The sequence below is a fragment of the Thamnophis sirtalis genome, unplaced genomic scaffold (genome assembly GCF_051295495.1).
Source record: "Thamnophis sirtalis isolate CommonGarterSnake01/CBP01778 unplaced genomic scaffold, rThaSir2_p1.2 scaffold_3, whole genome shotgun sequence".
Lineage (NCBI taxonomy): Eukaryota > Metazoa > Chordata > Lepidosauria > Squamata > Natricidae > Thamnophis > Thamnophis sirtalis.
In genome coordinates this window covers 23,050,237-23,074,234 of record NW_028261383.1, presented here as the reverse complement: position 1 = coordinate 23,074,234, position 23,998 = coordinate 23,050,237, and the positions used below count along the sequence as shown (strand labels likewise).

At 43.7% G+C, this 23,998-nt stretch overlaps 2 protein-coding genes across 2 annotated transcripts in view; both read right to left on the bottom strand.

The window, feature by feature from the left end:
• The window catches only part of LOC106542831 (uncharacterized), a 184,853-nt gene that overhangs the window by 25,322 nt on the left and 135,533 nt on the right, over window positions 1-23,998 (bottom strand).
• Window positions 1,187-14,293, bottom strand: LOC148047585 (uncharacterized). Its single transcript, XM_087708402.1, has 2 exons — window positions 14,245-14,293; window positions 1,187-7,491 (listed from the first exon to the last, which is right to left on the bottom strand). The coding sequence occupies exon 2, from the start codon at window positions 6,247-6,249 to the stop codon at window positions 4,543-4,545; it is 1,707 nt and encodes a 568-aa protein (XP_087564528.1). The 5' UTR covers window positions 6,250-7,491; window positions 14,245-14,293; the 3' UTR covers window positions 1,187-4,542.

The window sequence follows — 23,998 nt, the reverse complement described above, 5'->3', positions numbered from 1 at the left end:
GCATCACTCAGCAAGGCTCAACCAAGCCTGGAAATCAAGACAACCAATCAGAATACATTTCTTACATAGGAACAGGAAGCTCTAAGGCGGGTGGGAGGCAATAGAGGGTATTAATCTTTCTCTCTCTCTCTCTCACCTATGTGATCATTTTGCCCAGGACCTCAAACCATGTCCTCCTGTCCACCATTAAACCATCTTTCCAAGCAGTGTCACTGTTTCCAGTGTTTTTCCCACTTGGAACTGAACCCAGATGGACATTTCTTCCAATACTCTGGCAGCCCAGATGGGTCTCCAAACTAACCTGACTGATGGACCTGGCCTGGGTAAGCTTCCCATGCTGGCACAGACCCATTGAGTCTGTGGGTGGATTTTTCCCAGACCTTGGTCATTTGGAACAAAGGTTTTAAAGGAGTTTTGAATGTTGAGTTCAAAGGCTGCTTGGAAAGGTGAGTAACTCTTAAATTTAAAAGCCCAGGAGATGAAAGAAAGTATGTGTCTGTGTGTGTTAATGCGCTTGAGAAAAAATCCCTTCTCTGGATCTTGCTCCCTCTGTGAATTTCCTAACCGCAGAAACACCAACAGAGTCCGGAGAGCATGGGGGATTTGCCAAAGCACAGGACCTTCTGTAGCGAAAAGGGAGAGTGTGGGAAGGAGTTAAAAGGCAAATGAGAGGATCACTCTTGGGTGACTGGCTGAGCATCACTGAGCAGATCCCTATTCTGGGAAGGAGGTACCCATACTCTGAGTAATTTTGCAGACAGAATTCTCCCAGGCCATTTGCCTGAAAAACTGAGGGCTGGCCACAGGTTAGAAGATACGTTCACCTGTTGAGGGTGGTGTATTCCGCGGTTGCAAGGGACCCAAGTAAAAGGAAAGAGTGGAGCCTTGGACTCTTGTCACGGACAATGGGAAGAGCAGACCAGGAAATGGGAAGCTCAGAATCTAGGATCCCACTGAAATCTCCTCAAGGGAGACTGATGGAGGCCTGGGTTTGGGACAAATTACCTGTCCAGACAGGAATGAAGAATACGCACGTGCCCCAAGGTGTGTGAGAAATGGACTCTGCTCAGGAATGAAGCAAGAAAAACCAATTTGACTAAATAAAGATACTTAAAAGGGAAATATATAAATAGGAACGTTGGGGAATTTGATTTGAAGCATATGAATCCATTTTTTCTCCCTCATCTGTTGGTTCCCCATATTGTTGAAACTGCTTTATCTGTTTAATAACTGCGGTACTGATGTGTTATTTTTTTCTTCAAACCTTGCCTGCAAAATATCTATCTACCCCCAACTCTACCTCCCCATCTCTTATCCTTCAACAATGCCTTTCCTGGTAGGAATACCAGCAAAAGGGGGGGGGGATCCTGTTCTCACGTCCTTCAGCTCTGCACAGATGACTCTGCAACCTGTGGAAGCAGAGCACACAAATCCAGATGCTGCCTCCAGAGGAGACCTTCCATCCATTTGAGCCAGGAATTGGATTTGGATCCAGTCATTCACCCGAAAGTCATCACAGCAACCAGAGTGGAGCAGACCTTCCCAAGCCTGACTGACCATTCTTACCATCAAGCCAAGCCTATTGCCACCCAGCAGACATGAAAGAAAGGACCCTGAGATGGACAAGTAAAGACTAAAAGACTCTTTTCAATCCCCAGAAGACAACGGGAAAGTCTATGGGAGTGGGTGGAAATTGATTATAAAGTTTTCTTTCTTGTCTCATTTATGTTGTATTCACTTAAATGGACTCTGGGAGCTTGTATTTGGGAGTGGCTGACACAGTAAGTTCTGAACCCCTTAGATTTCTGTCTGGTTAGAGGAAAATTTGTCCAGCGTGCCTGTATTGCCTGTATTTTAGAAGTAGCTGCATACACAAGAACACACCATTCGGAATTACACTGTTATACTCTTCATCTACCTGAACACATAGCTCCTCCTAGGTTAGTTTTTGCTCTTTGGCATTAAGGTTCAAGCAGTCATATCTCCCTGCTAATCCCATGGGGGAGGAGGCATCCCCCTCAGGCAATTCCCTCACTTGAAGAGATAGCAGAAAAGAGATCTCGAAACACCCAGCCCTGATTGTGACTCACAAACGATGCTGCCCAGTTGTCCAGCAAAGCAGGGTATGTTGCACTGATGGTCTCATGAGTAGGAGTCCCAGGGCTCATTGTGTGTAATTTTAAAAATACTAAATAGCCTGGATTGCACACCAGCTAACCTCAATTTGGACTCACAAATCCTAAATAAACTAAAGTAAGAGCAGTAACCAACCCTTGGAAATGGGCAGCCTTTAGTTATTTAAAGAAAAACCGTGGCTGTGAAGAATTTAGGACTTTTGCTTGATTGAAACCTCATTGGAAGCTCACAGAAAGTGATATCTGACCTCTGAAAATAATTGGCATTAAAAAATTGGATACTATAAATTTATTTCCAGAACTTTTGTCCTGGCTGCTACACCTTCGTGGTTGAAAGCTCTCCTTTTGAGAGCAACTGAAGGAATAATCTTCTGCTGCCTCTATGAGTGCCTCCCCCTTTGCATCAGAACAATTAAAAGCACCCATCAAGTCTTTCTGATATGATCAATGTTTAATCTTTTGCCAATAACATGTGTTCCCCCCCTTCATATTGTGGCAAAAAGGAGGGATTGTAAGAAGTTAGAACAGACCCCTTCCCAGAATAATGAAATCTTCTAGAAAATATTAAAAAGGTAGAATGGATGAGAAACGGAGAAACATGCTCTTGGAAAGCAGCCCCCACCTTTGTTAACAGCCCCAGAAAGACTCGACCACCTTATCTACAACACAAAAGATCTTTACCCTCAGAACATAATAGGATTAGCCCTCTACCCATCTAGCAACAGAACTCACCACATGGGGAGATTGTATCACCCAGCAAAGCCCAACCAAACCTGTGACTCAAGACAACCAATCAGAATACATTTCTTACACAGGAACAGGAAGCTCTAAGGTGGCCCAAGAGCGGATATACATCTGTCTCTCTCACACACACCCATGTGCTCATTTTTCCCAGGGCCTCAAACCATGTGGTCCTGTCCACCATTAAACCATCTTTCCAAGCAGCCTTAAAAGAAGCCCTGAGAGGAATGAAAGAAATAGAAACATCTCCCATGTGTACATTATCTTACCCCCACATTCACAGCAATGCTGCCAATACCCATTTCTTTCATTCTCAAAAGCTATTTAAAGAGCAGCACAATGCTTTTTTAGAAATGAAACATTTTCCACCATATCATTTCTTTCTCACCTCTCCAACACCAAGGCTGTTACAACAAATTTGTCACCTTGATGAGTGCAAGGATTTTTATATAGTTTACAGTATTTTGTAATTTTGAAATTACCTTTGTGTGCTTTTATTATTTGATTATTTTTACTTGTTTCACAAAGGCTCATGATGGGTCTCAATTATCACTTCATTCGTCCCAATCCTGTCAAACATATATAATTGATTTTATCCTGTTATCTATTGCCTCTAGCCTTCCTTCCTTAATGGACCGATATTGTTTCCACTTTTTTCAATTTATCGGGTTAAGGCATGGGTCCTCAAAACTATGGCATGCAGGCTGCATGTGGCCCGCTGAAGCCATTAATCAAGCCCACGAGGTTGGCCTGCCCATATCGCCCCACCCACCCTTCAGTCCAGTGCAGGACTTCCCTTCAGGAGTCCCGCGGGCTGGAACTGAAAGGTAAGGCCAACAATTTTGGCCTGCAGAATGCTTCTAGAGGTGTGGTGCATGTGAAAGAAGGCAAAAAAAATGGGTGAAAATGGCAAGGTTTTGGCCAAAAAAATGAACAGTTTTGGCTTGCAGAATGCTTCTGGAGTGGCGGGGGGGGGATACTGGGTGCACAGACACCCCAGGAGGCCATAAAAAGGGCAAAACCGGCCCATTTTTCACTCTCTCCACCTCCAGAAGATAAAGAGAGATAGGCAGAAACACACAGGGAAAGAGAGATAGGCAGAAAGAGAGCGAGATAGAGTGATAGCAACAAGAAAATGGGGAACATTAGTGTAGACCTTTTATATAACAAAATGAAAGGAAGAACAAGAGAAAATGTGGACTAATTGAATAATGAGACTATAAATTAATATATCTAGGTATTATTATCAGAAATATATAATTGCATTGAACGCGAGGATTATGTTTAACTTGATTAGTTTTATTTGTATTAAAACGTATGACACTCAGGTGTCTACTTCTGGAAAAGGACATATCCAGAAGCTTTGCTGATAACTAGAAATGAGTAGTTAGCCATTTTCCATTTCACTCCACTTATAAATTTAATCATGAGAAATGTTTGAGCAAAATGAATCAGGCCAAAATTCAAACAATCAATTTCTCACCTACACTTTTAATGGGAGATGTCTCTAAACTCTTGTACCTTTCCTCATATGGATTACCTTGTGCGCAATAAGGGATGATTTATGCTTGAAATAATGTCCACAGACTGGACATTTCAAATATTTCTCCGCGGTGTGAGTCCTCTGGTGTATCACTAGGTGGGAATTCTGACTGTAACCTTTCCCTCAATCAGGACATTCAACAGGTTTCTCTCCTGTATGAGTCCTCTGGTGTTCCACCAGATTGGAATTCTGACTAAAACTTTTCCCACAAATAAGACATTCAAAGGGTTTCTCTCCTGTGTGAGTCCTCTGGTGTACCACTAGGTGGGAATTCTGACTAAAACTTTTCCCACAGATAGGACATTCAAAGGGTTTCTCTCCTGTGTGAGTCCTCTGGTGTATCACGAGATGGGAATTAGTACTAAAACTTTTCCCACAGATAGGACATTCAAAGGGTTTCTCTCCTGTGTGAGTCCTCTGGTGTGTCACCAGATAGGAATTAGTACTAAAACTTTTCCCACAATCAGAACATTCAAAGGGTTTCTCTCCTGTGTGAGTCCTCTGGTGTATCATCAGACTGGAATTCTGACTAAAACTTTTCCCACAATCAGAACATTCAAAGGGTTTCTCTCCTGTGTGAGTCCTCTGGTGTATCACCAGATAGGAATTAGTACTAAAACTTTTCCCACAATCAGAACATTCAAAGGGTTTCTCTCCTGTGTGAGTCCTCTGGTGTATCATCAGATTGGAATTCTGACTAAAACTTTTCCCACAATCAGAACATTCAAAGGGTTTCTCTCCTGTGTGAGTCCTCTGGTGTATTACGAGATGGGAATTAGTACTAAAACTTTTCCCACAGATAGGACATTCAAAGGGTTTCTCTCCTGTGTGAGTCCTCTGGTGTGTCACCAGATAGGAATTAGTACTAAAACTTTTCCCACAATCAGAACATTCAAAGGGTTCCTCTCCTTTGTGAGTCCTCTGGTGTCTCACCAGGTCGGAATTTTGACTGTACCGTTTCCCACAATCAGAACATTCAAAGGGTTTCTCTCCTGTGTGAGTCCTCTGGTGTTTAACCAGGCTGGAACTCTGACTAAAACTTTTCCCACAATCAGAACATTCAAAGGGTTTCTCTCCTGTGTGAGTCCTCTGGTGTGTCACCAGGTGGGAATTCCGACTAAAGCTTATCCCACAGATAGGACATTCAAAGGGTTTCTCTCCTGTGTGAGTCCTCTGGTGTGTCACCAGGTGGGAATTCCGACTAAAGCTTATCCCACAGATAGGACATTCAAAGGGTTTCTCTCCTGTGTGAGTCCTCTGGTGTGACACCAGTTGAGAATTCCAACTGAAACTTTTCTCACAGATAGGACATTCAAAGGGTTTCTCTCCTGTGTGAGTCCTCTGGTGTATCGTCAGATTGTAATTCTGACTAAAACTTTTCCCACAATCAGAACATTCAAAGGGTTCCTCTCCTGTGTGAGTCCTCTGGTGTGTCACCAGATAGGAATTATTACTAAAGCTTTTCCCACAATCAGAACATTCAAAGGGTTTCTCTCCTGTGTGAGTCCTCTGGTGTTTAACCAGGCTGGAACTCTGACTAAAACTTTTCCCACAATCAGAACATTCAAAGGGTTTCTCTCCTGTGTGAGTCCTCTGGTGTATCACCAGATAGGAATTAGTACTAAAACTTTTCCCACAATCAGAACATTCAAAGGGTTTCTCTCCTGTGTGAGTCCTCTGGTGTATCACGAGATGGGAATTCCAACTGAAACTTTTCCCACAGATAGGACATTCAAAGGGTTTCTCTCCTGTGTGCGTGGTCTTGTGTTTCAGGAGTTGGGAATTTCTAATGAAACCTTTCCCACAATCTTGACACTTATGTTTTTCCATGGAGTGAATCCTCTGATGTATTACCAGGTGGAAATTACGATTGAAATTTCTCCCAGAGTCAGGACATTGAATGGGTTTTTTTCATTTATGATTGCTCTGGCGTATCACCAAGATGGACTTATAACTGAAAGTTTTCCAACAATCTGGACATTCAAAGCATTTCTCTCCTATGTCAGTCTTCTGGTGTATCACAAGGCTGGAATTGTGACTTTCCCATAATCAGGATATTCAAAGCGTTTTTCTTCTGTGTGAGTTCTCTGGTGTCTCTTGAGATGGAATTTTATACTGAAGCTTTTCTCACAATCTGGACACTCATACAGTTTCCCCCTGGAGTCAATCTACATCACCAGATGCATCTGATGCATCACCAGACTGAAATTGTGACTAAATTTCCCCCCACAATCAGGACATTCAAAGGGTTTCACTTTTGTGGTAGTCCTCGGGTGCTTCACCAGGGTGGAATTCTCACTGAAACGTTTCCCACAAAAAGGATGTTTAAATGGTTTTATTCTTGTGTGTATGCGTCCTTCAGTGTCTCAAGACCTGGGAATTTCTAGTGAAACTTTCACACAAACTGCACAGTCATATGTTTTCTCTCTTCTGTGAGTTATCTGATGTAGCACAATGTTGCCATGCTCACTAAAGCATTTACCACATTGGGAGCACTTTTGTGGCTTTCCTCTTGTGTGGAGGTGCTTCCATGAACCACAAGGGAGCTTTTGGGAGCATAGTTTTTTCCACGTTTAGGTAATTAGTATGGATTTTCTCCTTTCTGACTCCTCTAGCGCATAATCAGTTGTGATTTGCAATTTATGCTTTTCCCAAATCTATGGGGCTTTTGCACAGCTGATATTCTTGAGGAGGTCAAAAATATGGACAATGACTTGTTTAGTGGTGCTTTTATTCAAGCCGTCTTCTTCCTCTCAGGGAGAGGCCTGTCTGTTCTACATGACTTTATGATTGATGTTTTCCTCCCAACGCACTTCCAGATATTTATTCTCTCCTTTGCTGAATTATAAACAATCTCCCTTCCCCTCTCATGTCATGTATCGTTGAGTTCCATATAATCTGCTCATTTTTTCCTCATTTTCTCTCTCAAACAGCTGCTGGAGGAGGAGCAGATTTGCATGGTTTTCTGCAGGGAATGGAAAATATTTTGATTTCTGGCTTGATTTTCTTCCATTTTCAACACTGTTTGTTATTTACAGTTGTCCAGAGAGCTCTTATTGGCATCCTGTTCATCTGTAAGATGCAAAGAAAAGTGTACCTTTAATTTTTTATAAAATGATTAGAGATGAGGTGAAAAAAAGAGAAAAGTACCCCAAAAATACGACAGGGTCTTATATTTTTCTGACCCACAAATTATGGGCTTGGGCTTATTAGAGGAGGAGGGCTTATTGTTTTGGGGTTGCTGGGCGGCTGCTACCTTGAGAGTGGGCTCCCGAAGAGCCGAGCACAGCCTCAGGGGCGAAGTAGCCATGAGGTGACCATGCTCACGAGCAGCCACCCGCAAACCCCCTCTCCAGCTGGGCAGAGCTGCATGCACTGATCTAGGGAGTATCCCTAAGGTGCCAAACCATGTGGCGCTCTGCCCACCCCACAGCTGCCACGACTTGGCACATTCGGGGTACCCCCTAGGTGAGTGCATGGAGCTCTGCCCGGCTGGAGAGGGGGTTTGCCAGGTGGCTGCTCATGAGCATGGTCACCTCATGGCTGCTTCGCCCCTGAGGCTGTGCACGGCTCTTCGGGATCCCGCTCGCAAGGGAGCAGCCACCCGGCAACACCCCCCTCCAGCCAGGCAAAACGTCACTCCCCAACCTTGCGGTATCCCGAAGGTGCCAAGCAATGTGAGTGCCTTTCTTCTGCCCCCCCCCAGCTCCCGCAGTTTGGCGCCTTCGGGATATCGCTAGGTTGGTGAGTGGTACTCTGCCTGGTCGGAGGTGGGGTGTGTATGTATGTATTTATATGTATATGTATATGTATATATACATTATATATATATATATATATATATATATATATATATATATATATATATGTATATGTATATGTATATGTATATGTATATGTATATGTATATGTATATGTATATGTATATGTATATGTATATGTATATGTATATGTATATGTATATGTATATGTATATGTATATGTATATGTATATGTATATGTATATGTATATGTATATGTATATGTATATGTATATGTATATGTATATGTATATGTATATGTATATATATTTGCCCACCCATAAAATGTGGCAAGGCTTTAGTTTCAGGACATGTTGTATTTTTGGGGAAACACGGTATAAACCACTTTTGCTCATGGAAGTCTTCAGCTGCAAATAAGGGCTGAAAAAGTGTGTTGGTTCTTATCTGAGAATGCCTCTTCTCATAGGGTGGAGGCAGCATCCAGGCTGGGTTAACCTTCATCCACTCATTGCAAGGACTGAGTCTGGTAAAGTTGTTAAGCCACACCCCTGTTGCTATGCAGACCCAGCTTTTGACGAAGAAAAACTCCAGACCCAGTGCGTCACCCATCTCAGTCGTTATGTACATGTAATCTGGCCATCAACGTGAATATTCCTGCTGAGGTGTCTAATGTAGAGGTCAGTCACATAAGTCAATCACATGAACAGCATCATCACGTAAGGACAAAAAAGGCCCCTTTTCGAACCAGTTCTGTGCAGGGAGCGTCTGGATGCTGCCTCCACCCTATGAGAAGAGGCATCTCAGGTAAGAACCAACGCCCTTTCTCCATAGTGGTGGAGGCAGCATCTAGGCTGGGATGTAACAAAGCTGTACCTGTCCCAGGGAGGGTCTAAGACTGGTTCAGTGAAATCTCGGTCCTAACCACTGACTGTAGCACCCTGCGGCCAAAGGCCGCATTTGCAGATGCAAAGGAGTCCAGTTTGTAGTTCTTGATAAAGGCCGATGGAGTGGCCCAAGTCGCTGCCCTGCAAATTTCCTGCAAGGATGCCTGAGCACCCCAGGCTGCTGAGGTGGCCACACTCGGTGTAGAATGCGCGGTAATCCTACCCGGCACCTGTGAGGATTGCGATTGGTACGCCAATGAAATGCAGGCCTCAACCACCTGCCTATGGTAGGAGAGGTAACTTTATTGCCTAAGGAAGCTGGCTGGAAGGACACAAAGAGAGTCTCAGATTTTTGAAATTCAGACATGCATTTCAAATAAATCTTGGGAGCCCTCCTTACGTCCAAAGTGTGTCACTTGTGTTCCAACGGGTAAACAGGACGGGGACAGAAATTTGGCAAAATGAGCTCCTGAGCTCGGTGGAAGCAGGAACACACTTTGGGGATGAAGGAAGGGTCCAGTTGTAAGACCACACAATATTGATGGAAAACACATAAGTCCTCCCTGGCAGAAAGTGCCTGCAATTCTGAAATCCTCTGAGCGGAGGTAATGGCCACCAGGAAAGAGATGTTTAAGGTCAGGAATCTGAGAGGAACATCCCTCAGAGGTTCAAAAGGAGCCCTAGCCAAAGCTTCGAGGACTTTAGGTAAATTCCAGGAGGCATATCTGTGCGCTGCAGGAGGCTTGAGATTGGACGCCCCTTTAAGGAAATGGCACACCGTAGGCAGTTGAGACAATGAAGGAGAACCCCCACATGTCAAAACAGATGAGATAGCCGCCACCTGTCTTCGGATAGTGTTGGGGGCTAACCCTTTATCCAAGCCATCCTGCAGAAAGTCAAGAACGTGAGGGATTGTGGCCTTAGTAGATTCCAATGTCTTACCGAAACACCAGGAGCCGAAAGATCTCCAGGTGGCATCATAGATCCCCGTTATCAGAAGTCCCTCGCAGGGACAGTGATTTGGGAAGGGGTCTGAGCCTCTAAGCCCTGTCAGGGTGCGTAGGCTGTCGCTAGGGCTGGAGCGACTGTAGGCTGCAAACGGCTTCCCACGCCTCAAAATTGACGCCGCTTGCCTTGCCTTCGGCTTCAAGTTTCTAACTGCCCTTTCATCCCATCGACGGCATTCCCCTGGTGAGGTCAGACTGATAGGTTTCTGGATCTGTTGTTCTCCCTTTTCTGAAGAAGGGAACCACATCAGGAATCCTCTGGTAGTTCCCCGGTGCTCTAGGATCTCTGAAAGATACAATTCAGTTGTTCAGAGATCTCGTCTGCCAGTTCCTTCAGAACCCTGGGGTGTATTCCATCCGGTTCTGGTGATTGGAACTCATCTAGGGTAGACAGGTGCTCACTGACCATTGTCTTCCCTGTTTCAACTTGTGTTCCTAATCTGATTTTTGTGGTGCTGTGTTGGACAGGTTGGACTGTTTTATCCCTTTGTGTAAAGACATCTGTCTTTACACAAAGTAAATTAAAGTAAACAGTTAATTGCTCCCTCAGCTCCCTGCTGGGAACACGCTCCGCCACTCCTGTCAGATAGTTGAGCAACGAACCGCGGCAGCTCTGTGACCATATTTCAAACAAAAACGCTGTCGTGGAGCAACCCAGAGGGAGAGTTAAAAATCACAAAAATGTCGATCGGAGTGCTGCTAACGTGACTGTGCAAACAGTGTTAATATCGATCTTATTGTTTTTAGTGCGGATTCTGTGGTGGTTTAAAAAGGGTGCGAATCACCATTTTGAGAGGGTCCTGCCAGTTTCTGTCAGTGGCGAGCATGGTGGCTGCCCTTAATGCTGGAACTTCCGCGACGGCGCCAGAGTTGCCTGAGGAGGCACAAGTCATTTAGTCACCTGAAGGGGCCTCGACACCTCATTCCTCCCCCAAGCCCTCTACATCTGATGGCAGGGAATCGGGCAAGGCTACCAAGAAAACTGCACAAACAGCAGTTAAAGCAAAAAAATCAAAGTCATCTAAGCCCAGTTCGCACTATGAAAAGCAAAAGGACAAAGCACTAGAACGTATTTATAAGAGAGCAGCCAGTAAAAAGGCTTCTTTCACCCAGCCATCCGATCAGCCACCTCCAGCTCAAGGCCAATTATCATTGCTGCTTTCCCCAGGAGGCAGGCAGAATAGGGAGGCTCCTCTTAATCTCATCTTCCCTATTGATGTCTCAAATATTTGGAGGCCAGCTCAAGAGCCTCAGGCCCCTCTGCCTGTCAGGGATGACATGCTTCCACCAGCTGTCCAGAGAATGGATGTGCTTCCATCCACCTCCAGCGCAGCAATTCTGGGCCAGGCACATCCTATGAATTTGCCTAACTTCCAAGATATTATTGCCAGTGCCATATCACAAGGCATCACAGCAGGGTTGCAACAACGGGATGCCCTGTCACAAAGACAGGCTACTGCCCCTGTAGCAACTCTGCCAGCTCCTACTCCAGTGGCGCTCCCTGCATTGCAGGTGGTATCTGATCTGGAGGACCAAGATGATTCCTTTGAATCAGAGGAGGGCGAACTCAAGGAGGCTGAGCTATCCAAGGATGAGGGCAGGGAGATGGAGCAAAAAGCCTTCTCAGGTCTCTTCCCTTTGGCTCTTTTCCAATCCTTGCTATACAAAGCCAAAATAGCCTCAAAAATTCGATCCCAGCCAACGGCTTCCATCCCCTGGCCAGCAACTGTTTGCATTGAATTCTTGTATTCTGAGCAGTCTCTCCCAGCTGAAACAGTGCCAATGCCAAAGATATTTGTGGATTTAATTCCGTGTCAATGGCAGCTCTCACATCTGGGCCAAGCCCCTCCGCCTCAGATAAAAAGTTTTTCAATGTTGCTAATGAATTGGCGCAGTTTCTGTCTATCCCTACTAGAGATGTTCCAGTAATCGCTCTATATGCAAGCCCATATGCCAGGGGCTCCAGAGGACTGGAGCCAGAACAAGGCGGACCTCACATTGCAAAGAGGACACCAGACAGCTGCTTGGGCAGTCCGGGCCTCTACCACGGCCTCCTTTTTCACCCGACCCTGTCTTCTTTGGCTTCAGGACTGCAACAGCGTATCCTCATCGTGGATATACGCGCACATCAGGACATCGTGAAGCTAGTGGCAGCTGTGCAATTTGCTTCGGATGCCACCCTGTCATCTGCCAGATTTGCAGCTAGTGCCATGGCTTCCTCAGTGGCGTCCTACAGGCTCCTGTGGCTTCAGCAGTGGCAGGCTGATGTGCACCACAAGTGGTGATTGGCTTCTGCTCCATTCAAAAGCAGTTCTCTCTTTGGGGATGCCTTGGATCCCTATCTGGTGGAGAATAAGGAGAAGAGGAAGGTCCTCACTACTGCACCTAAGAAGGGCTTCAATCATCAGGCTCCTTATCCCACACGTTCTTCCTTTCGAGGGCAAGACTTTGGTTCATGCTTTCGGAACCAGGACTATGGTTCTTCCTTTCGGGGGGCGGACTATGGGAACCAGAGATATAGGCAGCAGGGAGGTTACTCTTCCAGGCAGAGAGCCCAACCTGACCGCTATCAGCAGGGAAAGTCCTCCAGGTGCCCCTTTCGGGAGGGGGACATTATTACAGCCAAACCTAGTCCCTCGGGGGCCAGTTATCCCATCGGGGGTAGGTTAGCCCGCTTTGCTGATGTGTGGGACACAACCACCTCCAACGTTTGGGTTAGATCAACTGTTAGAGAAGGGCTTGAGTTCATCTCCAACCCCCCCCCCCCCAGGCTCTTCAGGACCTGCCCGGTATCATCCAACCCAGCTCGCAGACATCTCATGTAGGAGGCGGTCCAACATCTCGACATACGGGCAATACAACCAGTACTGGCGGACGAATGCATGCTGGGGTTTTATTCAATCCTCTTTGTCATTCCTAAGGCCTCGGGGGGCTAAAGAGCCATCCTTGATCTTAAAAAATTAAACAAGTTCATTTATTATAAATTTTTCAAGATGCATTCGCCACCCCCAACAATACCCAGCTCCCGCGGTTCTACACTCGGTTCCCAGCACAAAGGTCGGAGGGGGTGGACGCCTTGCGATGCAGCTGGCCACCCGGCCTTCTATACGCCTTTCCCCCATTGCCTCTTCTTCCCAGGGTAATCCAGAAGATCATTGCAGAGAAGGCCGAGGTCGTGTTGGTCGCCCCCACTGGCCACGCAGAACTTGGTTCGCCGACCTGCAGACACTCTTGGTGGACAGACCCTGGAGGATCCCTCGGGACAGGATTTCCCTCAGCCAGGGGTCACTGGAGCACCCGGACCCACAATGGTTCCAGTTGACTGCCTGGCGCTTGAGCACAGCATCCTAAGGGGGGACAATTTCTCTTTCAGGGCCATAAAGATGATTCAGGCCGTTAGGTGACCATCCACCGACAGAACTGTCTCGCCCAATTCTTGTCAATTTACTTACAAACTCATTAAAATAACAATCCAACAATTTTAAGACCGGATAAAGATGATGACGCAGCGGTCATCGAGGGACTGAGTCGAAAGCTGGGTCTGCCTAGCAACAGGAAAGTGGCTTAACAACTTTACCAGATTCAATCTTCACGACGAGTGGATGAAGATTAACCCAGCCTGGATCAGTGATGTGCGGTGAGGTTTATGGCTGGTGAGGCAGCAATTTTTTTAGACTTGTGAACTTCAACTCCCAGAATTCCACAGCCAGGCATGCTCAACTCCGATTTAAAGCAACAGCATTTGTTTTTCTCCTTTGCTAAATAAATATCCTTCTTTCTTTTTCTTTTCCCTTCCCCTCCTTCCCCCCTCTCTCCCCCCTCTCTCAAACACACACACACACACAAAGTTGCACCAGGATTCAGAAAATTTAGGTTTTCCTCCTCAGTCCATGTTAGCAATACCACTAGCAGCATTTTAGTTGGCAGATGTAAGTAGAAGTGGAAATTCATTCTACTGAAAACATTGTTTTTGTTTATGATTGGATAATTAAAATTTCAGAAGACCCAAAGGCATAGTAGTAGAGTGTTACATAGTGCATAAACGAAAGAACTGTCTCAATATGCTCCCTCCCCCCTCTCTCAAACACACACAAACACACATACACACACAGACAAAGTTGCACCAGCAGGATGAAGTTTGAATTCCTCCCACTCCCCCCGACCCACACGTACCTTTTCCAGCTGTTCCAGAGAGGATTTCAACTCTGCTCTTGCCTGCCACCATGAAAATAAAAAAAAATGTAAAAGGAAAAAGGCAAGAACTGAGGTCAGGCTGAGCTAGTTGCTGCCAGAGTCACCATGGATGACTCTGCTTAGTGCTTAACTGTTTAAAAAAGCCTCTAAAAAGCACCTTCTATGGGAGGAGGCAAGAGAATGACGTGCCTCATCTACGTCAGGAATTTTTTGGCTTTTAACCCTTGCTTAACTCTGCTCGAGTGATCATAAAATGCCAGACTACATGAGGCACGTCGTTCTGCTGTCTCCTGTAGAGGGCACTTTTAAATCCATAGATATGTACTTTAAATATCTATGGATTTCATTGTTGAATTACCAGAGAGTCAAGGAAATACTGTGATTTGGGTCGTTACGGACTTGTTTTCCAAGCAGGTTCATTTTGTTCCATGTTCCAAAATCACGCTGGCTAAATCCTTCGCTAAATTGTTTGTTACACATGTATATCACCTGCATGGTGTACCAGACCGCATTATCTCTGATAGGGGGGTCCAATTCACCTCATTTTGGAAGGAGTTTTTTAAGTTGATTGGCTCCGCCCAGGGGCTAAGCTCCACCCACCATCCGCAGACTAGCGGAGCTTGTGAAAGGACTAATTCTGTTTTGGAACAGTACCTCCGATGTTTCATTTATTATCAGCAAGATAATTGGGTTGAGTTGTTACCTCATGCTGAAGTGGCCTACAACAACTCGGTGCACAGCAGCACGGGTTTTACACTGTTTAAAGTAGTGTTTGGCCATGATTTTGTACCTATTCCGGAGGTACCACGAGAAAAGCCACAAGTCCTGTCCCTTTCAGAATAGAGTGACCAACTCCGCAAAATCTGGCCTTTGGCATACAAGGCTTTGGATGCTGCTCATTGAGCGCACAAGAAACAGGCTGACAAGAAGAGGACTAAGCAAAGGGAATACAAGGTTGGAGATTGTGTGTTTTTGTTTACCAAATTTCTCCAAACCACCCAGAAGTCTAAGAAACTAGGTCCTAAGTACGTCGGTCCTTTTCTTATTGTAAAGATTATTAACCCTGTATCGGTGCGACTGGAACTGCCAAAATACCTTAACCATGTTTACCCAGTGTTTCATGTCAACCTTTTGAAGCCGCAACACACTATCTACACCACCTGCCCCTCTTCTCATTGAGGGAGAGCAACATTTTGAGATTAAGGAGATTTTAGACTCTTGGAAACAGAAATCGGATTCAGTATCTCATATCCTGGAAACATTCCCCGCACCCTCATGCTGAATGGGTCGATAAGTCCCACGTGAGGGCTCCTCGACTTTTGCGAAAATTCTACTCTATCTACCCCAACAAGCCTTGACCTGAATTGGCGTGGACATATTCACCTTTCCTTGTTCCTGTTTTCTGTTGTTTGTGTGTCTGTTTGTTTTTTTTCTACAGGGATGATTTCCTTTCCTGACGGAGGGCCGAATGTCAGCCTCTGTTTTGCTGCTTGCTTTCGGCTGCCATTGAAACTGGAATGGGGAGGGGCATTGTATGTGGGTGGGGAAGTGTCAGCACAGGAGTGAATGTAAAAGGGAGGTGTTCTCACCATCTACTGCGCATGTTGCAGATAAAGGATTTGCTGCCAAGGCCGTCTGGCATACCAGCCTGATGATGCTTTTTGAAGATGTCCCCCACATGACACCTGTGGGGTGTACTGATTGGACTAATGGCTGAGGTTACCAGGGGGAGGGGGTTGGATCACATATTGATATCTATGATTACGTGCCCTTTTGCCTCAGACCTTGCTTTGCCTAGCTACTATCTACTCATGACCAGTAAAAGTACTCTTAATTCTGCAAAATTGAGTTGAGTGGTTTCTTTCTTGGTTACTGAGCGAAGCAACCCTGACACTATGCTTTAATTTTATTAACCTTCCAAGCTAGAGCAGTGTAGGAAATAGATGTCGCCATAACTGGCTAGGTGAATTAGCTAGGAAAAAAGCAATTTGAATTAAAGCCTAGTGAAAATTTACCAAGGCCAGTTAGCTGACATGCAAAAGAAACATTCCTAAGATAAGAAAGTGTTAGAATTCATTCCGGACGTTTTGTGTGAAAGGCAGTTTCTGTTATCTGGAACACAAATACACAGGAATGATTTATCTTCACACTAAGAAACATCTTTACGGCTTGATGGTCATAAATGCAGCTTAGTGTAACAAACAAGATGTGAACCAACTTCTCCCACACACACATGCCTCAACCTCCTCTCTCCCCCCTCTAAATGCCATAAAATTTGTAATCCTTTGTTCTCCTTTTGCTCACCCTTTCGCTATGAAGTGATTTATGATTGGTTTATTTTGAAGAATGCTGTGATCTTTTTACTTGTACCATGTGATACGCTTCTCTCTGATGACGCTGTAATTAACTTGTTTTTCTAAATAAAAAGAGCGTTCTGTGGACACAGAATCAACCATTTTCACCCAGACCGTTGCTTTGTGTCTTATTGGGAAAACTGTCTAGGATTGGAATCGTGAATTTGGTCCGCTGTTTGGAGAGACCTCTGCATTTCTGCAGACGTTGTCTCTTCAAGTGGTGACCCCGACGTGATTCATTTTACAACGCCAGGAACCAGTCGAGGTGCGACGCGGAGAGACAGACGGGGCTCATCGCGTGCCCAACAACCCCCATCTCTTACCCAGGCCAATTCGTAAGTATGAGGGCAGATTTGTCTAAAGAGCAGGTGGCTTGCCTTAAGGAATTTGGACCTTTGTCTAAAGAGCAGATCTCTCACCTTAAGGAAATTAGACAAATAGTTGGAGCTCACAAAATTAAATATATTTGGCAAAACTGTCCATCATATTCCCCATATGGGTTATTGGATATTAAAACATGGACAGATATAGGTTCTTATTTAAAAGCCATGGTGGGGGGACCAGACACCCCCCCCCCGCCAGATTTGGAAACCTTTTCACTAAATTTACACTTTGAATCCAAGGCTTTCTCTTCCCTTGTATGCATGCCTTTGTCACCCTCAGCCTTTGAAGCTCCCCGGCATTACATCCCTTTAGAGGAAGCTTCTGCCTGCTTTCCAACCTGACTCACAGTCGGGAAACTAAGCCTGGGGCATTCAGCCAGCCCCACACAAAAGGACTGCTTCTTATCTTCCTTCTTATTTCAATCTTTTGGCAAGTGAATCTGCCTGGCTCTTCCTATTTTCTTCCGGTGATTTCGGCTACCTCTATTTCATTAGCCTTTACGATGCCACTCTTGGCTTTTCCTCATCGTGATTTCAAGTCTCAAGGAGTTCTTGCTACTCCCTTTCTTACTGACTCTTCTGATTTCTCTTCTGTTGCTTTGATGATATTTTCATGCCTGAGTATCTGAATCTTTTTTCACAGATGTTTCACAGAGCAATTGATCTGTTTAGTAACTGATTATTTTACCCCTTTTTTAACTCTGCCTGCAAGCTTTCTATCCTCCCCAAGCCCCTCCCTTACCCTTAATCCCCCAACAATGCCCTTTCTGTGGGGGAGGGAACCCTGTTTTCATGTTTTTCAGATGTTAAAAAGCTGTTAATAGTTGTCTTTTAAAAGAAAAGTAGAGCTCGAGCCCCACCCAGATGCAAATGATGTGTTAATAAAATATCTATATATCTTGCTCTTTAAAACTATGCCAGCGTTCAGCTGGGAGAGCTAAGAGTTTGGACCTAACCCTGGCCAATGCAAACAATGTGGACAAACATCTCTATACATTGTCTCTATAAATCTTGACCTTTAAAAATATGCCAGCGCTGCTGGGAGATCAAGATAGAAACGGAACATCCCAGGGAGAGACAGATATTAACAATCTAGTGCTTAAGGAGATAGAATGGGCATAACTTCGAGCAAAAGTAAGAAATTTAGTAGGTAATGAGGTAAAGCCTGACTGAATGGGAAGACCTAGGTAATTGGACTTGATTACTTTGATGTAATGTTTGTTAAAAAAATTCTTAAGTGTGCATCTAATAACATGTAGAATTGAATTGAATTGATGTTTGATCAGCTAGCTAAGTAAATAAATAAACTTGGGCTTGAAGCCATGGGGGAGGGAAGAGTAGTTAGGATTTAAACTGCTCTCTGAGTTTCCCCGCTGCTTGGAGAATGAGCTACAAGTTCTCCAAGGAAAGAAATTTGAAGATTTAAAGTGACAGAACCCCCCCCCCCCCACCCCAGGCCTGAAAGTTTTGTTTTATGGTATGTATGCATGTGTGTGTATAATCATTTTCAGACCTGGAGGGAAGTTGAAATTTCTTAATGATAGAAAATGGAGCTCATTGGCTTATGTATAGCTCCCTGAAATAATTGTAATGAATGCTGAAATAATGGTAATGATTGCCTTGCATGAAGAATGAATGAAATGGGATTTTTGCATGTGAAATTAATTTACACAAGCAGTCTGATTGCAGTGCAAATGTATGTTGAATAGTGAAAATTGGTATGGATGTACTTTGATTTCTTTCATATAAAGAAACAGTAAGTTGTAAAGTTGTTTAATGGCATGTGTGTGTATGCTTGTGTGTTATCATTTCCAAATTTGTTGAGAGAATGCAGAGTGGAAAAAAGGAGAGATTGTAGAAAGTTAACACCCAGCCCTCTCCCAAAAAATATGATATTCTAGGAAATGTTGAAAAAGCAGAACATTTTTCTGGCTGTGACAAGAAAGAAACATGTCTTAAAAGGCGGGATAGCTGTCTGCAGCTTCCTGCCCATCCCCACTTTTTTGTTAATGAATCATTAAACCCTGAGCTAATCCATTTTAAGTTGGTTGTTAACTTAAGGATTTTTTCCTTTAAAGATCAAGTATGAATATATATGTCCCCAATGCCCCAGAAAGTGTTAACTGAAGAGATCTAAAGACCTGTGATCGCCTGCGTGAATTTCCCCCCCTCTTTTCCCCCTGAGTCATTCTTTGGAGGGAAACAGGAGAGTTGGGGAGAGAGTGTGTATGTATGTGTTTGAATGAGCGAAGGCTCCAGTGAGGGAATTGCGCCTATTTAGGGAAGTAGGTGAATTATTGCAAACATGATTAATCAAAGATAAGTATGGGGACAGGTTGGACAGTAGAGAGTAAAGAGTAAGTGATAAAAGAATGGGAGAGAGGGAGAAAGAAAAAGAGTGAAAGAGACAGAAAGAGACAGAGGAAGTGATAGAAGAATGGAAAAGAAAGAAAAAGAAAGTGAACAGAGACAAAGAGAAAGAGGATGAGAGAGACAGAGAGAGAAGAGAGGAAGAGGAAAGAGATACACCACAGCCCTTACAACACCCCTGTGTTTGTTATAAAAAAAGAAATCTGGTAAATGGCATTTTTTGCATGATTTGAGGGCTGTTAATAAAATTCTCCAGCCCATGGGAGCGCTGCAGTGCGGCCTCCCCAATCCAAATTTGATTTCCCAAGAATGCGATCTCATGGTCATTGATTTAAAAGATGCCTTTTTTTCTATACCACTCCATGAAAAAGATCGCAAACTGTTTGGTGTAAAATTTTTTAAAATTATTAATTATTGAATGGGTATACTTGTCTCACACCCCAAAGTCCACTATTTTTCAGAAACCTGCACTTTTTGCAGCTCTAATTACAAAAGCCCGTGTTAGAACAAAGCTGTTGGCCGGAATTGAACCTACCACGATTTTTGTCCCTTGTTCTTTATCAACTTGGGAGACCTTATTTGCTGACTGGCCAGGTGAGATTTTTTGCCATGCACCTCCCGACCTTAGATTGGCTCTTTTGAAAACTGTTACCTTGCAATGGCACACTCCATATTCCCCCCTCCCACTTCCTCAAGCCATAACTATTTTTGCTGATGGAAGCAAAACCTATGGTGCTTGTGCCTGGCAGGAGAATGGTCGGTAGTGCACAAAAATTACCCCCCCCCACAGACTTCCGCTCAGCGTGCGGAGCTTGCTGCCTCTATTTTGGCTTTTTCCACTTTTCCAAATAAACCCTTTAACTTGATTTTGGATAGCCTCTATGTAACCCAGATTGTGAAATCAATCTATGAGGCCTATCTTTCTCCCTCATTGGAACTACAATTACTCTCACTTTTCTTATTTTTGCAAAAGTTAATTTCTGCTATCACACCTTGGGATAGCCACTCTTACTTTCATCAGAACAGAAAAGCGCTCATAAAACAATTTGGCCTTGCGTCGGCAGGGGCATCAGCAATCAATGCCCCAATTGTAGTCGGCAATCTCATTCCCTCCCTATGGGAGTTAATCCCAGAGGGACAGAATGTTGCCAAATTTGGCAAATGGATGTGACTCAATATCCATCCTTTGCTCCTTGGAAGTATCTACATGTAATCATAGATTCATTCTCTGGCTTCTTGTTTGCTACCCCACAAAGGAGGGAAGCCACAAAACATGTTATCAACCACTGCATTCGAACCTTCGCATTGCTGGGACGCCCAAAAGAGATAAAAACAGACAATGGGCCCGCTTACATCAGTGCAGTCTTTGCTGCTTTTTGTAACCAATGGGACATTGTGCACAAATTCGGCATGCCATATAACAGCCAAGGACAGGCAATGGTCAAGCGCGCTAATCAGACTCTTAAGCATGCCCTTGATCGCTACATTAAACACAGGGGAAAGCACCCCCTAGCCTCCCAGCCTTGCAAAACATTCTTAATCTTTGTCTCTACATTAAACTTTTTAAATCTCACGAGTCAGCCGCCTTCCTCAGCAGCAACTCGTCATTTCGCAGCTCCACCTTCTGCTGACACTCTTCGACCACCTGTCTACCATCGCTGCTTGCCTGACCTGACGTGGCGAGGACCTGCTGACCTGATTACCCGAGGAAGGGGCTACGCTACAATCCAACTGAAAGACAAGGTTCTTTGGATCCCAGGACGGCACGTAAGACCATATTTGCCCAAACCACCTACACAACCACCTACACAAACACAGAAGCCGCCTGACCATGACCAACCAGCAGGAACCACAGCTTGAGGCTGTCTCTGTCTCTGACCTGGAAAACAGGGCAGAGCACCGGAGGAAGTTTCCAAGCCTTTGGACTGCAGATCATTTTCATATCACATGATTATCTTTGCTTTATTGATGGTCATTTTGTTTTTGCTTATTTGGGTTGGGGAATGTCAGGCAGTTCTTGCTGGGGCAAAGGATGCCTCCACCCCACATCATCGGCCCTAACGCACAATGGATTGGCATGTAAATGAGTTTCATCTTCTTATACATAACCTTACCCGTATTAACAATCTGTCTGATTGCTGGGTTTGCACGCACGGCCCTGCCTCTAACATGCAGGGCTGGCCCATTCTAGCCTCTGGAACTTTAAACCTCACAGGCTGGAATGTTACTGTGTTATATTCCACAAAACATGGTGGAATGTCTCGTATGAAGGTTATTCTGCCCAATATATTTTGACACATCGGATTTTACCCCCTCTTGCCCCCATCTGCATTTCCTAATAAAATAATAAAAGCGGAAATAACCTCTAGGGCAAGCATGACATACCCTCCGGTTAGTGAATGGTTTCTGTCCCTTTTAGAATATCAACAAACAATGGGAGGAGGCAGTTTTCGCCACCTTACAAAAAGAGAGGTAAAATCTGTTAATGCTGAGGTATGCAAAAAATGCATAACCACAGTAAGGACAGAAGATAAAATTGGCACTACCTTAATTTATAAAAATAAATATCACTGTGAAGGGACAGTAACCACGGGATGTGTATTTCACAATATTACATATAACGCATGTACTAAGGGGAATCAAGTCACTTGTTATAATCCAACACAAAAAGCCATATCGTATATATTAAAATTGAGGCAAGGGAATGATAACGGACAGCTTATTACTAATGTACGATTGGATAACGAAGATAGTAAAGCTTCGCTAATTTTTGACCCTTGTAAAATTGCTAGATGGCCCAATACATGTGGTACTATGGATTGGCAGAGATATTACAAGCTGTGTTAGAAATAATTACAAATAAAACTGCATCGGCATTAACAAAACTTGCAAAAGAAAGTGTGTTGTCAAGAACATATATTATGCAAAATCGTTTAGCTTTAGATTATTTGCTTGCTGCTGAGGGTGGGGTATGTGGAAAATTTAATCTTAGTAATTGTTGTATACAAATAGATGATTCTGGAACAGTAATAGAGAAAATTACTCACAAAATGATACAGACTGCTCATGTCCCAGTACAAACTTGGAAAGGTATGCTGGATAACGATGGATGGTTGAGAGGCATATTTCACAATTGGAAACAAGGATTGTTTTTTATTGGTACAAGAAAGAAACAACCCATGGTAATTGCCTCCCCTTTAAAGAAATAAAAAGGAGGAGATGTAGGAAATAGATGTCGCCATAACTGGCTAGGTGAATTAGCTAGGAAAAAAACAATTTGAATTAAAGCCTAGTGAAAATTTACCAAGGCCAGTTAGCTGACATGCAAAATAAACATTCCTAAGATAAGAAAGTGTTAGAATTCATTCCGGACGTTTTGTGTGAAAGGCAGTTTCTGTTATCTGGAACACAAATACACAGGAATGATTTATCTTCACACTAAGAAACATCTTTACGGCTTGATGGTCATAAATGCAGCTTAGTGTAACAAACAAGATGCGAACCAACTTCTCCCACACACACATGCCTCAACCTCCTCTCTCCCCCCTCTAAATGCCATAAAATTTGTAATCCTTTGTTCTCCTTTTGCTCACCCTTTCGCTATGAAGTGATTTATGATTGGTTTATTTTGAAGAATGCTGTGATCTTTTTACTTGTACCATGTGATACGCTTCTCTCTGATGACGCTGTAATTAACTTGTTTTTCTAAATAAAAAGAGCGTTCTGTGGATACAGAATCAGCCATTTTCACCCAGACCATTGCTTTGTGTCTTATTGGGAAAACTGTCTAGGATTGGAATCGTGAATTTGGTCCGCTGTTTGGAGAGACCTCTGCATTTCTGCAGACGTTGTATCTTCAGAGCAGCTGTGTTTATTAGAATGGCACAATTTCAAAAAAAAATAGAAATCTCAAGTTTGCAAAAGATACTTTCAGAAATACAGAAATTATCAAATACATATGAAAGAATAGAGAAAGAACTGGAAGATTTAGAGCATATAACAACAAAATATGATGAAGAAATTGAGGATGTCTATCAAATTCAAAATGGGGTGGTTAAAACTCAAAAAATTGAAGTGGAAAATGAATATAAAGAGATTAAACCTGCTGACATTTATGGTGATCGGGTTCTCTCTGAAAATGGAAAGAATGGAATACTGAAAGAGGAATTAAATGGAGAGGAAATTTATTGCAGAGGGCAAGATACAGAAGAAGAAGAAAAACAACGAATCTATGGATTTAAAGAGAGAAATTCTATTAGCAAAAACATTGGTAACTCTGCTGACAATCAAAGATAAGCTGAATAAGGAAACAGAAAGAGGGTTTCAAGGTTATATGAAAGGTCTTATAAGCAAGGAGTTGCTAAGAGGAGTCTATACAAAGCTGATCAAGAAGATGATTAGAGGACTGGCACCACAAATGGCAGAAGATATGAGACTGTTTTGCTATTGGAAAGATACAGGTTGATAAATAAAAGAATATAATTTAAAACTAGTTAAACTTAATGAAATTTATTGACAATAGATATAGCTTAAATAAATAACTGATAATGTTACTAATGTATACAATGTGTAGTGTTATGATGAGTATAATTGGATATGAATATTGAATGGTACCCATGTCAGGAA